The sequence below is a fragment of the Tenrec ecaudatus genome, chromosome 4, assembly GCF_050624435.1.
Source record: "Tenrec ecaudatus isolate mTenEca1 chromosome 4, mTenEca1.hap1, whole genome shotgun sequence".
In the NCBI taxonomy this organism is placed as follows: Eukaryota; Metazoa; Chordata; class Mammalia; order Afrosoricida; family Tenrecidae; genus Tenrec; species Tenrec ecaudatus.
The window spans coordinates 155,584,181-155,600,139 of NC_134533.1; the positions used below are offsets into that span (position 1 = coordinate 155,584,181).

General features: G+C 43.9%; 1 protein-coding gene across 2 annotated transcripts in view; it reads right to left on the reverse strand.

Moving 5' to 3' along the window:
• VEPH1 (ventricular zone expressed PH domain containing 1) overlaps positions 1-15,959 on the reverse strand; it is a 273,698-nt gene that overhangs the window by 217,655 nt on the left and 40,084 nt on the right. For both annotated transcript variants that reach the window (XM_075548875.1, XM_075548874.1), the window contains exon 3: positions 11,187-11,361. In XM_075548875.1, coding sequence (XP_075404990.1) covers positions 11,187-11,361 — 175 coding nt within the window. The remainder of the gene's footprint in view (positions 1-11,186; positions 11,362-15,959) is intronic.

Below are 15,959 nucleotides of genomic sequence, written 5' to 3' on the forward strand. Positions count from 1 at the left end.
TAGCTGGATGTCCTGAGACAAAGTTACTTAACTCCTCGGTGTCTCTGGCCAATGAAAGTTGGATTCAGCCAGTAACATCCCATGAATCTAAGAATCTTCGAAAATGGCATGGCCCGGGTTCTGCTGTATCCCTCATGAAAGAGCCACGCACCCAGGCTGGTGAGTGTCAAACTCTCAGAGGCTCTGGGCTTCTAAGTGTACATTCAAAAAATACATTTCATACACTCCCAGCAAATAGGAGGAGTTTTGTGGTGGTGGTTTTTCTTCTGTTTTCAATCAGTGGTACTTAATGAGTTTTAGATTTTTTACTGTCGGTAAGAAGGAACTAAGAAATGTATGAAACCAAGATACCAGACTCTAGGCTGCAGGGACAACGTCCCTGTCCAGCCATTCATTCACTGCCTATGGGACTGGATCTCCGGACTGGGTTCCACTCCAGATAGAGTTCAGAGTTCAGCATGCTTTCAATTCTTTTCCACACACTTCAGGATGAATTCGTTCTATTCAAGAGACCCAGGATGACACAGGCCAAGTTACATGCAAATTCCCATTGACAGAGTTACATGTAAAATCACTGTCTTTAGTAATTACTTGTCAAGGGCACAGAGGAAACAAATTGAGGGAAATAAAATAATCCTGCTGGCTTGCAAAAGCAATTTCATCTGCAACAGCATTAAATCAGAGTATGTATTCCAAGGACTTGTAATTCTTCCTTGGCATTCATTGCATTTAACCAACAGAGCTCCCATGTGGTAACACACGTGGCCACTTGGAGTCAAGACGACTCTTTCCAGCATAGGACTTTAGTTCTTACCAATGTTGAAATGTTGCATGTGATTCTCAGGGAATGAGCTGCTCTTTCCCTTCCTCCTCCGACTGTCTGGAAGGTGGTAACTGAGGCTGGAATTGGAGCAATTGCCTTAGACCATGAGACTCAGCACAGTATAGAAGAAACATTGGTCTCTTAATGTTTGGGAAATTCCCCACCAGCCAAGGCTGCCTGGCCTTGAACTTCCTTCACATGAGAGAGTAATACACTTTCAGTGACTAATTTCCTCTTGATTGACTTTCTAATCCTGATCCAGTAACTTCTTTTTAAATTGAATACTATCATGCACAATATTATCTTGAAGCACTGGTAGCTTACATTCAGAAAATACATTTCACACACATTCAGGAAATAGGTTGGTGGCTTTTGTTTGTTTGTTTTTAACTAATCAGTAGTACTTAATGAGTTTCAGAATTCATAGTGTAAATAAAAGGGGGATACACAATGTATAAAACCAAGATAACAAAGCCAAAATCCAAGCCCAGAGCCATCCAATCAACTCTGATTCATGTTGGTCTAAAGGGCAGAGAAGAGATGCTTCTGTGGGTTTCTGAGGCTGTACATCTTGGAGCAGGTAAGCTCATCTTTCTGCCGCAGAGCTGCTGGCGAGGTTAAACTGCTGACCTTGACGTTAGGGGCCCAGTGCATAACACACCATGTCACCAGGGTTACTTAAAACCAAGATTAAACATCTTAAAAACCAAACCCAAAAACCCACCAGAATGCTTGCTTGTCGATTGACAAGCAGTTTCATTCACTGGAATATTTCTTGAGGTAAAATAATTGTGAAGGAAAAAAAAGATACCTCAATTTATTACCCGAACACACTCACTACTTTCGAGTCAATTCTGACCCATAGATACCACCTTGTGGGTTTCTGAGGCTGTAACTGCTTACTGGATCAGAAAGCCCACTTCCTCCCCAGGAGCTGCTGGTGGTTTCAAACTGCCAACCATGTAGATTGCAGCCCAATGCAAGCCCACTACACCACCAGGGCTTCTACTTAGGAGGGGATACAAAGTAAATGGGTGTAAATTATACTATAGTTTAATGCATGTTATATATACATTTATTTACCTATGTGCATGCTAAGGTGACCAACTGCCCTGTCGGCCTCGACTCTGAAAGTTCAATGTTAGCTTCTAGAAAACGCCTTAGTCTTACGCAAACTGAGATGCTTTTACATTTTAGTATTGTAGCCAGTAAGGACGGGGATGCCTGTCACTGTATTAGCCAACAACAGAGAGCGGGTTGATTCTAGGAATTCTAAGTTCATTTCCGCAAAGTCTTGACAAAAAGAAACAGTGGGGTTTGAAACCTCCCCAAGTGGTGTAAAAGATTCCACGAGAAGCAAGCAAGTCATACACTCTAAACTGTGTAGCAAGCTGAGGCGCCCTGCTGGCACGTGCTGCTGCAAGGTCACCTGTTCATAAACCACCAGCTACTCTGTGGGAGAAAAATGGGGCTCTCTAACCCAGGAAAAAGTTACAATCTCTGAAATTCATAGAGACAGTTCTATCCTGTCCTATAGGGTTTCTATGAGCAGGAAGTGAGTCCATGGCAAAGATTATCTATCTATCTATCTATTACTTAGCAAAAGCATGTTTGCTGCAACGAACAGAGCACTTCAGCCATGGGGCAAAGGAGGCGCAGTTCACAGAGAGGAGGAGGCATTGCGTAGGTTCCTGTCTTAGCTAAATGTCCTTGCTTGCCCAGAGGCTTTGCTTGTCCAAACTTGCTGAATTAAAATTTTACAAGAGGGGGCTGCTACAGTCCGGGTTTTAGCCGACTTCATCTAAAGACACTAAATCCCAAACAATGTCATTCACATTTCCAGCATTTGATTAACAGCAGGCTAGTCCTTTGACCCCCCTCTATCAGTATGTATATGTACAGAATAACTGTTGTGTCGAAGTAACAGACGAACAAAATGGAGCTGATAACTACATTCCTCATCTATGGTATTTTGGCGTAAATTGGTTGTTAAGTATTGATTTCTTCAAAACACCCTCGAAATGTTTAACTACCAAGCATAGATCTAGAGCTTATCTTTTACAATTAGCTAGCTAGCTGGATTTTAAGAAAGCACTGGGCCCACAAATAAAGAGGCAAATTACAATAAAGTTTTATCTTATTTTTGTTAAATCCCACTGGCAAAGCTCTCCTTAGAGAAGTTTACGCTGAGGCCAAATATGTTCAAAATGGTCTTTTAATCACTTCACGAAATGCCGTCATGTTAAAGCTTGGTCCAAGTGACTGTGTATATTCACTGACAGACTCCTGAATCCCGTGAACTGGAAACGCAGCGTGCGGGCGGTTCCAGAGGATCCCATGTGCTAAATGGGGTAGAGGAAAGCTCGCCCCTCTCTCCCTAATTCCAGGGCACTGGCCCACCAGCAAATTGCCTCAGCTACACGATGACCTTGGTTAGCTAAGAGATTAAGGATAGCAGGATTGAGCGTTTGAAATAAAATAGCTATAAAATGGTTTCCCGGGCAGTTCCCAGTGGAGGAAGGCATGTACAAGTAAAAACAAGAGACAACAACAAAAAGAAACACATGAATTGAGGCTCCCCTTACAAGGTGGGCATGTTTACTTCTTCTGTGTCGCAGCAACATCTGCTGGTGAAGTCAAGGAGGTGCAAACCCCAGCTTGCACCTGATCCCAGGTGGTGAGCGATTCTGTTCCCAGAGGGGCCTGGATTTCTTCATTCGTATTTGAGTTCAGTGTTTGCATCATTGCATTCCTGTCTCACGGTTTAAGTACATTCTGGTAAAATATATTTTAAAGGTTTGTTTCGTAGGCCTTGTCCGGGAATATTTGAGTAGTGAGTTATTTAGATGGCTTTGGGATAACGGCCTAGCTTACTCCATACATGGATTACGTCTGAGTGGAACTAAGATCTAAATGTGAAAAGCAAAACAAATTGCAATAGGATGAATGTAAAGCCCTTTCCGCTATGAGGAATTGAATTACAGATCATTAGTGGCTAATGGCCTCCCAAGGGATAAAGAAACTCCAGTTTCTTGTGATTCTGCCTCCAATATTGGGACATGGATCTGGCACAGAGCAAGGCTCAGTCAGTGAAGGCGGTAAATATGGCATTGACACTGACGATGGGAAGAATCATAGCAACCAGCGAGGCACTGCGAGCCGGCATTGGGCAAAGGACAACTGTTCCAGCTAGCCTGTGTGGTGCAAGATGAATTAAATCCAATATTCAATCCATAAAGGGATGTGTTATATAAAACACAATAAAACAAAAGTCGGTTTTCTAGATCCCCAGATTCCTGAGGCAATTGAAAAATCAGTAGTTTGAACTGTGTCTCTCTGAAAGAAGGTGCATTTATCATAATTAACTCGACAGTCTTTTCCAGACGGTTGCCAATAAGTCAGAAAGGAATTTGGACTCTTGCTGAGACACTGTGACTTTTTCTTTCCCTTGCTTTTCTGAAGTTTCAGACCCACGAGGTCCTCCTGCGGCTTGTGTGAGAACACCAGGTCTGAGACATTACTCAGGGAATGGAGAGGGGGCGGCCTCACAGCTTTAGCTTTGACAGCAGTGGTATGCTTTGCATTGCGGGGTTCACATCAACATTTGGATAAATCTCACCACTTATAATATTTGGAAATGCTTTCATGGTAGGGGTCTGTGAATTGCTGATGTGGACACAGGAGAAGTCAAGTTGCGAGGTGCTGTGCGTGTTGACTCGTGGCGCCCCCGTGAGACACAGGATTTGCTAGGCTGTCTGTCATCTTTACGGGAACAGATCGCCAGTTCTTTCTCCCTCAAAGCCAATGTTTGGAGTTCATCATTTGGCAGCTAAACATTTACCCGTGGCTACGTTTTCACTGCCATCATGGTGACGCCATACCCAAGCAGAGTGGCCATTTGTACAACCCAGAAACTAACGTCCAGAGATTGGTAGCATGAAAACCTACAGTTTCATCTGTAAGTTGAAAAAGCCGGCCAGGTGATTTCATCAGAACCCCCACCCCATCTGCCTCAGTCCACTGCAGACGATATAAAGCTTCCAGCACTGGAACAAGCAAAGCCAGTATTGCCAGATCCAGTTTTGGCAGCTCCAAGCACATCTTTACCTTGCAAAGCCAACCCGATGGTCTGCTTCGGTATCTCAGTCACCAGTCCTGGGCTTCTTGCAAACCATTCACTGTTTTTTTTTGGACAAAGAGAAATCTGAAAATCTTGTAATTTTGTTTAAAGTTATCTTCTCCTAGTTTTGCCTGCGGCTGCTGATCACCTCACATTTGACCTGCCACTGAGGCATCTTCACGGTCCACCAGCCACTAAGGCATCTTCATGGTCCACCTGCCACTAAGGCATCTTCACGGTCCACCTGCCACTAAGGCATCTTCACGGTCCACCTGCCACTAAGGCATCTTCACGGTCCACCTGCCACTAAGGCATCTTCAGTTGCTTACTTGGCGGCTGCTTTTGGCTCTACGATGGCTGTGTTTCTTCTCAGGATTGAAGCTGCACTGGGCGGGGCCAGCCTCCTGGATCAATGACGATCAGGAAAACACCGGCAACTTGCATTCCAGAGGGCATGGCCAGCAGTCACTCCATGGAATAAGCTTTTTGCTCATTTATGTAGGAATACTGGATCTTTTCATCATTTGAAGATCCCCCAGATCTCAGGTGACTTTAATTACTGTGGCTCTGGAATAGGTTGAGAAGCCAGGTGTAAATCATATTGCTTCTTGATTTCTTTTCCTGAGCACTCATTTGTGTCCTGCCACGTTGCCAAATATTTGACAGTTTCCAACAAATTGTTGAGTCCTTGGGGATTTTTACATATACAATCATTTCATCTGTAAATAGAGAGTCTCATTTCTTCTTTAAAAATGTGGATTCCTATGAGTTCTTTTTGTTGTTCAAGAGTTCTGGCTAAGATTTCTAGCAAAATGCTGAATGAACATTATGATAAGGGGAAAATATTGTTAATTGCTTTGTTAACGGTTCCCCCAAACTGTGGTACTAACCGCAAGCCCATTGGTGCATTTTCTCAAGGCCTTTAGTTATGGCTAAGAAGTTCCTAGCTGTGCCCACTGTTTGTTCTCATAGTACATGGAAACATGGATAGTGCATAAGGAATACATAGTTAGAAATCCCTTTGGCATACTTACACATGTTTCCACTGGATGACCCATCCCAGTTCATCTTGCATATAGCCACTGGCAGCTAATGGCTTTTTATTATTGATATTGCAGAATTGTATATATAAGAGAATGTACTTCAATTGTCTATAATTCTTGGGCCATTCTCAGTGTCTTCCTTTGTTGAAGTGATATTATGTTGATCTCCCTCTTATTTATTGCCTTCCCTTCACCCCAATTAATACCTGTCCAGTGCTGATGGAGCCCTGGTGGTGCAGTACTTATGCATCGGTCTGTGAGGTCAGCAGTTCAAAGCCAGCATATGCTTTGTAGGAGAAAGGTGGGGTTTTCTACTGCCATACAAAGTTACTGTCTCAGAAACACACCAGGGTAGTTCTACCCTGTCCTCTAGGGTCCCTGTAATCAGCCGTGACTTAAGGGCGACGAGTTTAGTGTCTGTAGAGCACTGTTTGGATAAGCACTGAACAGTCAGTGGACCAAACCCGCCAGACTCTCCGTGAGGCTCTCTGTTCCCTTAAAGATTTACAGACTCAGAAACACTATCCAGGATCCGTGGTAGTCAGACTCACCTCAATGGCGGTGGGTTGGGTGGGTTTGGAACACAGTGGGCTAAGCAATTGGGCTGCTAAGCATAAGTCTGGACGTTCCAAGGGAGAAAGATGAGGCTGTCTGTTCTCATACTGACTTATACTCTTAAAAGGCCCAAAGAAAAATTCTACCTCTCTCCTTTAGCGCTGCTAAGAGTCAGGATCCACCAAATCCACCACCGTTGAGTTGTTTCTGCCTCACGAAGATCTTATGGAACATGCTAGAACTCTCTCTTATAAAATCTTCAACAGGATCCGACAGTCTCATCTTTCTCCCAAGCTGTCAATAGTGGATTTGAACTCCTGACCTTTCAGTTAACATCTCAAATCATAATCCACTGAGCCCCCAAGGGTCTTTTTGCTCTCTTTCCCATAAACCTAGAAGTTAAGCTCACTGCATTAAGTCAATTCTCAATGATTCAAATCTGTTAATATATGTAACTCGAGATTTCACCTTTTTCTTTAGATTAAAAAATGCCAACCATGTTCTTCTGTTTGGGTTTTCTAACTCCAGGTCTTTGCACATTTCATTATAACATGGTGTTTTGTCTTCTCAAACCACCCTCTGAAATCTTCTGTTTAGTTTTTTGCTTCATCATTTCTTCAATTTCCTTTCAAACAAACAGTTTTCAGAGTCTCTTCTGAAATATGTTTGGTCTTTTCTTTCTTGCATTTTTAAGGATCTTTTGATTTTCTCATGCACGATGTCCTCGATGTCATTCAACAACTAGTCTGGTCTCTAGCGTTTAGATTGTCAATTCTGGTTTTGAGGTTGTCTCTAGCCTCACATGGAATAAAGTCAACATGATACACCTTGGTTTGCAAGAGTATGCTTTGGCAATCTTTGCCTGAAAATATTACAGGAAAGAAAAGAAAAACTACACAGGGTAGTTGCACTTTATCACCTGAGGGCCCAGTGAGTTGGAAGTTGACCTGATAGCACCCAACAGCAGCAATAATAACAGCTATAATTAAGATTATAATTGCTATCATCAATTGGATGACCAATTATTGAAGGAATGATTGAGGTAAGTTGTATTTAATGTCCCAATCAAGGAGTCTATGACTTTATCAATCCAGTCTTACATCTTAGATCAAATCAATGAATTGTAATTCATCAGTGTTTGAGATATAGATAGAAAAAATTGGAGGATAAATATTAAGATAAAATATGTCAAGGAGAAATATTTATAGGGGGGGAGTGGGTGATACAAGCCTCAATGATTATTCCTAAAGTTGTTTTGCAAGGGGTGTAGGAGAAAGGACACAGATGTGTAGCACAGAAAGCTTACTACTCAAGCAAATGCAGAACTCCAGCAAGATTGCTTTCTGCTTAGTAGCTTAAAGTCTGAGGGGGCGCTTCTGAGTGATTATGGGTTTTACAAGTCCACCAGCACTAAAAATTTAAATTTTAAAATACACAGCCCTGCTTTTTCATAGGTCCAAATTACCATTCATTTTATGGTAATCTTCATACTGCCAGATCAAATATATCAAATCATTTGTGTATTTCAGAAAGTGCCTTTTGTGTTTCAAAAGATTTCTTTGTCATTGAAAGAGCATGTAGAGCAAAACAAATAGATGAGCTAAGTTCTTGGCTGCTTGCAAAGAAACAATCAAATCTATTTCTTCATAAACCACTTACTTGCAACTCTAATTGCCATGATTTTTACATGTGTGTTTGCTTTGTGGTATGTTTTGGTAGGTGACATCCACTCAGTTCTGACTCATAGTGACCCTAGGTCCAACAGAATGAAACACTGCCTGGTCCTGTTCCAGCCTCATAACCATGGTTTTACTCAAGCTTATTGTTGCCGCCACTGTGTCAGTGCAGCTCCCTGACAGCTTTCCTCTCTTTCGCTGCCACTCTACTTTCCCCGCATGATGTCCTCTACAGGGCCTGTGTCTCCCGACAACATGTCCAAAGCATGTGAGACAAAGTCTCGCCATCCTTGCCTCTAAGGAGCTCTCTGGTTGTACTTCTTCCAAGACAGGTTTGCTCTTATTCTTTTCACAACTCATGGTACTTTCAATAAAGGTTTTTAACCATTAAAATCTGTTCCAAAAATGTGGTTACAGGGGTGAAAAAAGCCAAATTGACTTTCTAGATGTCTAGCAAAAAAAGTGAAGTAAACAATCCAATTCTGCAACCAAAGAAATGAGATATGAATAATAACTGGTACTATTATGGAACCAAATATCGAGAGAGGCAGACAGGTGAGGGATACACTGCCCTAACCACAGTGTGATTCAGACATGTCTAGGGAGACCTGGCTGACCATGAGGTGACAGGTCAGGAATCCGGCGTCATTGTGCTCAGAGCCGCCTTCGGGAGAAATCTGGTGCAAAGAGTTTGATTTAGGTACAAAACATGAGCTCTGGGAAGGCAGTAGGGATCGTGAGAATTTGTACCTAGTTCAGACTCCTGGGCAGATTGTTGAGCCCTGTGAGGAGAAAGGTTTTAGGTAAAATAGAACAACCCACGGTCCTACAAGCTCAGTAACACACCAGGGTCCCACAACGCTACCCAGGGTACCTGTTAGGGGTTGAACTGGGTCCCCCTCAAAAGATGTGATTTAAGTCCTATCTTCGATGTCTGTGGCTCTACACTCCTTTGAGGATGGTTGTCTTAGTTCTGGCAACTAAACAGGATTAGAGTAGCCAGTGTCTGCATCTCTCTCGAGATAGAAAAGACATGAAGCAAACGAGCCAGAGAAGCGGAGATGGGAGAACAGAAATGTCAAGACATAGTAGATTGCCCCATAGCAAACGTTCAGAAGAGATGAGAGCTTTTCCCGCAGAGCTGACCCACAGGGAGAGCTGGTCCCTAGTCTTCTCGCCGCTTTCACAGTCAGAGACGAAATCTCCGTTTGTCCGTCACCCACTTGTGGTGTTTCTGGTATAGCAGCATGGAGAGAGGAACACTAGGACTTTCTTCAAGGGAGACCCCACGGAGAAGGATAGGTGCTCTCCCACCTGGCCCCAGGCTGCCACAGAGTGTGCTCAGGGTGGGTGGGCGAGGTAACCCTGTGAAGCCTGGCTGAGCCAAGAAGTATGGCGAGAAGGGTGGCCTGGGCTAATGGACTGGTCTGGATAGGATGGGAGGGAGACACGTGGGACCCCCTTGGCCACTCTGTGAAATGCTCAGTCGGGGGCACTTTTCAGAGGTGAATGCTCATTCGAGCACCTTGAGGGGCTGGGTCAGCAAACCATGGGCCCAGAGGCTCAAGGATCTCCTGCACTTTCCAGATTCCTAAAGACTGTGGATACCAAGGGCACACCACAATACCCCTGGCCAGCCCCAAATCCAAGAAATGTGACTTCTAATAGATCTGAGACCACAACGGAAAGACATGAGGCAAGGAGTACATGGCGGGAGTTGAACCGCATCTCCTTTTCAGTCAAATGTGAGGATAAGTAAGAGAAGTGCTCGCATTTGACTTTTTATGGTAGCCTTTAACAACTCCTAGGGCAGTCCCCAATTATGTCCGCATCTTAAAACTCTTCACATGTTCTCAGGTACATTTTAGGGGGAAAAAAGTCATATTCACTCATTCATTCATTCATGCATTTATTAATTCATTTATTTATTTGCCTTTGGAAAGCAAAGGAAGGTGTTTTGCATCTGCCACCAAGAGTGGTGGGGACACCCTGCACTGTGTGCGCTCAGACAGGCTCACCCCAGTCACTGGTTGGACAAGTGCCTAAACCAAAGCAAAAATCCCCAAACCCACTGCCATCAAGCCGATCCTGACTCAGGGTCAGAATCCTCATGACCCTGTAGATGGTTTCTAAAACCACCAATCTTTTATGGAAACAGTTTCTTTTGAGCAGCCAGTGGGTTTGAACCACTGACCTTATAGTTAGTAGAGCCCAATACCTAAACTACAGTGCCTCCTGGACAAGGTGTCTAGGAGCATGAAGAACACCGTTGTCTGGATGGAGAAATGCGGAGTTGAAAAGAAGATTTTCCCTCCCCCCACCCCCTTCCCGCCCCCTCACACTCCTCTCAGTGCCGCTGAGTTGATTCAGACTCACACAGAGGCCCTAGGTGTGTGAGAGGAGGACTACCTTTTAACAACTGTGGCTTCCGAGGAGGGTGCTGATGGCACTGTGGTTAAGCACCAGCTGCTAACCAAAAGGTCAGCAGTTCAAAGTTATCCGTCGCTCTTGGGGAGAAGTACATGGCAGCCTGTTTCCACAGAGATATACAGTCTTGTAACCTGGCGGGGCCATTTGACTCTGCTTGATGGGGCCCCTGAGAGTCAGAATCAACTTGACACGTCTCTTTTTAAATGGATCTTTCAGAGGTAGATCACCAGGCCTTTCTTCCGTGGTGCCTCTGGGTGGACAAACACCTCTCACTTGATGGCTCTCGGCTGAGCATGCTGTTTCCATTACCCAGAAAGGAAGCTCAGAACTCGCTTAAATTGTTATTGAGTCCACTCTCTAGGCTAAGAAACACTGACACATGTAACCTTACGCTAGTCCACAAGCCAGTTAGTGACACGGCACCACATTTAACGTGGTTCCCATTCCTCCAGGCCCTGCTTTCCACCAGCCAGAAGCCTCATCAAAATCCTTCAAACCTCTCCCCAAACATGTCCATGAGCTCAGCTTTCACGCTGTACCTTGGAGGATGCTCCGCACGATAGCCTCCGTGTGATCAGCTAGGAGATCCACCGAGGTGATTGCAGCCAGGGATAGGTAGTTAGACATGGCCCTGCGCAGTTCCTTGTTGCCTCTGTGCAGAAATTTCACCGCAATGGGGATGGCCAGCGCCATCACAGGAGGGCGGTTGTAATTCTGAAAAAATAGAAGGAACAAATAATAAATGACTCATTAGTCACTCATTTGTTCATCCATCCCCCAAATATCAATTGAGCCCAGTTCCTCTAGTACAGCTGTGAAATCTTGGCCCTGTCCTCATCTCCAGGAGACTTAGGTGCATGGTGGGTACAATCCTTAACTGCCAATTGAAAGGCAAGTGGTTTGAGCCCACCAGTGGCCCTGCTCCCAGCAGAAAGATGCCCAGCAGTTCTCCTTGGTCCTATAGCGTGGCTCTCAGTCACAAGAGAATGGGCGGCAATGACTTGGGTTAGGTTTGAGCCCTCTTTCCATTGCATTGGGGAATGCGTGATCTTGTTCTGGCGACCTAAAGGCCAACAGGCAATTAGCCAGGTAGTTCTGCAGAGGTCTTTGAGAGGCAAAGTGTAAAATTGTTAAGAGAGTGAAGGAGCACATAATCCAGTCATGGTGAGATAGTTAAAGTTCATTGCGTCAACCTGGTGGAGCGATTAATGGCTCGGTGAGCCTCGCCTTTCTAGTTCTCAGGTCTCCTGCTTTCTGATGGTTGGACCAGGGTGTATCTGCGTTAGCCAGTTCCCTGCTTCAGCTGGTAAGGCTCACTTCCTGCAAGACATCCCTGAGGGGAAGCCACATGGACCTACCCTGATGCAGCCCTGGGTTCTGGAGCAGCCGTGTGGAGAGCCCTGCCAGCACTGAGATGCTTACACGTTCACTGATTCGGATTTCCTCCTGTAGTCGGTGTCACAGTGTGTGTTTTGTGAGATGGAGGAGGACTTTGTGGATTGGTGTCGGACATATGGATTAATGTTGGACTTGTGGGCTTGGGCAGCACTGCGTTGGGATGTTTTCTTGATGTGTACTTACCCTTTATATAAAACTCTTTCTTATACATACGAGTTTCTGTGGATTTATTTCTCTAATGTCACCAGACTAACACACATGGCATATCATGGACTTGCTGGAGCAAGTGATGGTTTAGCTGAGACCTAATGGATGAGTAGGGGGTGGGGAAGGGACCGAGGTGAGGATGCAGTTGTGAGACTAAATCACTCCATTTTGTGGGAGCTCTGTCTGTGGGGGGAAATAGGATTGCGGGTGAGGAAAGGGATCAGAGAAGTCCACAGGGGGCATGCTGGTGAGTCTTGAAGAGTGCTTATCTTTCTACCCATAGGTGTCGCCAGACTTCAGGGTCTATCGTAGATGTTCAACAAACATCTGCCAAATTGAACGCCAACGATGAAGACAAAGTCAATTCGGCTGCCCAGTTGCCATCAGGAACATAATGGGGTGGGAAGAGCATTGGACGGAAAAGGTGGACCCCTGGGTTCTTATCTCTTCCTCTTGCTGGGGGATCATGAAGATGTCATTAGCCTTGCTGGGTCTCAGGTTCGTCACTGATACACATGATGATTATCATCCTTTCCAGGTCAAACAGTCTGCAAGATTATAAAGCGGGGCCCAGGAAGCCATGAAATCAAGTGTCTGGCACAGGAATGCTTTCTGGGGTACCAAGAGGTTCAAGGTACGACAGACATTCTTGCAAAGAGGTTCACGTCCTCAAAACAGAAGTCTCGATTTAAGGCAGTCCATGTACAGGTTTGCATGTGTAACACGAGAACATTGATAACAAGCCTAGAATGCAGAAACAAATATTCTGGGAGAAATTGGCAGCTGTCTACCAGTGAAGGTTTGCCTCTCCCTTGATTGATTTCTTCAGTTTCATCTGGGATATGACCCTGAGCTTCAGTCTTCTTTGCAACTGAACGTGGCCAGAAGTAATGTGCTCAGCGTCCTGCTTGCCATGACCCTGTAGGGCTTGCCCTTCTCCTGCTCTTGCTGGTGCGCTGCCCGTTGGAATTCGGATTTGGTACCAAAGTTTGGAGCAGTCATCTTAGATCCGGGGTTGGCAAACTTTTGTGACATAGCACCCATCCTGTCCCTCACAACAGTTAAAAAAAATATTCAAGAGCCCTAAGTATATGTTTACAAACAAATGAGATCACCGCTATCTGACAATGGAACTGTGATAGCTTTATTTTCATCTTTAATTTTACTTCGGAGCCACATGTACGCACTGAAAGAGCCACATATGGTTAGTGAACCACAGTTTGCCGGCCCATCGCATAGACCAGTGGTTCTCAACCTGTGGGTCACGACTCCTTTGGGGGTCAAACAACCCTTTCACCGAGTCGACTAAGACCATCAGAAAACACATATTTCTGATGATCTTAGGAACTGAGACATTGCTCCTCTAACCATCTCCAGGCGGGTCTGCCCACATACGAGTACCCGGCGTGAAGACTGTTACCCATGCTACACCATGCTTGAAGACAAAATTTCATTTATTTATAATTAGCAATAAATATTTCATAATATATAATTACATATTGTTTTTGAGATTAATCACTAAGCTTTAATTATGTTCAATTTGTAGCAATGAAAACACATCCTGCATATCAGATATTTACATGACAATTTATAACAGTAGCAAAATTACAGTGATGAAGTAGCAATGAAAATAATTTTATGGTGGGGGGGGGCACCACAACATGAGGAACTGTATTAAAGGATCGTGGCCTTTGGAAGGTGGAGAAACTCAGTCCTCAACAATGGGTTTCAAACTGTGCTGAGTAACAGAGAAACAAGGTGGAAAAGAAACATGATACTGTAGAGCTTAATATCAGCCCAGAATTATTTATTCTCAAATTTTTATATGACAGACACATACAATTCTGTGATACTTAACCCACTGCTACATTTAGATCTTTGTCATAGCAGTTGAGACGTATCATTCCTAACACAACGTAAAGCCAGGAGCTTCCTTCTTCAACTTTCCCCCGTACTTTAAAGAGCAGGTTCAAGACGGAAGGAAATGTAGAAATGCACCTGGAGAGGACTTTGGATCACATAGGAAAGACAAAGCAGAGACACGAAGGGAAACTGTCATTGATACTTAGGGCCCTTGAGCAGAATCTTGCTCTTAACGATGGTCAGTGGAATGCTGCTAGAGGCTTGGGTTGAGCACCAGGGCGCTAAGTGCAAGGTCAGGTGCTGGTTGGGGGAAAGACCAGAGGGTCTGCTGCAAAGAGCGACAATTTCAGGAACCCCGAGGAGCAGTTCAGCAATGGCATGAAGGTCCTCTGAGTCAGAAATGACCCGATGGCAGTGGGTTTGGTTTTCAGGTTTTTAACAATGGCATAGTTGGACCAACCGTATATCCGTATGGGAGAAAACATGCACCTAGACTACTACGTCTGGAATAACAAATATCAATTCCAGAGAGGCTGCAGATCCAAATGTGAAAAACTAAGTAATAAGGCACGTAGAAGAAAACACAGCTGAATGTCTTAATGACCACCGAGACAGGAAGGGTTTTCATTAACAGACTGGAGAAGGATTAACCATAAAGGAAAACAAAACACAACAAAACAGTTTATAAAGTGGAACATTATAAAATTAGGAACTTCCAATTGGAAGTAAAGAAATAATCCAAAGAGTAGGAAAAAGATGTTTGCATTACATTTATCCAAGAAAAGACTCCTAGTACTCAGAATACATAAAAAATTCCTCCAAACCAGACTTAGCCAACCATGTGGAAAAATGAGTAAAGGACTTACACAGATACTTTATAAAAGAAGATATCAAAACAACTTCCAAAAGAGAAAATATGCTAGCTTACATTACTCAATTATATTGGTTTAGGTTCTGATTACAAGGCTGTGTTTAGTGGGCTAGAATTCCTCAAGCTCTCATACATGCACTTTTCTAAATATAGGACGAGGCTTAAAAAGCTCACAAAAAAAAGTATCAAAAAAGATGTACCTGGTATAAATAGGAACCGGAAACAGGGAATTCAAAACAGATGATCACATCAGGACCAGTGGTGAGAGTGGCGATACCGGGTGGGTGGAAGGAAGGTGGGGTAGAAAGGGGGAACCGATTACAAGGATCTACATATAACGCCCTCCCTAGGGGATGGACAATAGAAAGCTGGGTGAAGGGAGATGTTGGGCAGTATAAGATATGACAAAATAATAATAATTTATAAATCATCAAGGGTTCAAGAGGGAAGAGGGAGCAGTGAGGGAGGGGAAAATATGGAGCTGAGACCAAGGGCTCAAGCAGAAAGCAAATGTTTTGGGAATGATGAGGGCAACAAATGTACAAATGTGCTTGACACACAATGGATGTATGCATGGACTGTGGTAAGAGTTGTATGAGCCCCTAATAAAATGATTTTAAAAACAATAAAAAAGAATGTTTTATTTATCTCTACTTAATAATAAAAGTTTTTTTAAAAAAAGAATGGGATTTTCTCATGACATTTCGGAAGCCCCTTCATGGATATAGTAAGACAAATCCAGATTTCAGCTCTCCTCTCAAGTGAACTTGAAAGTTAGTATGAATAGAGTCTTGTATAGGATATGCAAGTGTACGCAATACCTGCCCCAGGGTTTGTGAATGGCAATGACATGCAATGAGGCCATAGGCCCAGCATAGTCAAAAGTGCTATACGGCCAGTGACGGTGTGAGGGAGATGACTTCTCTATTCACACTAAGTGGGGGATGGTAAAATCAATATTATGGGATAGCTG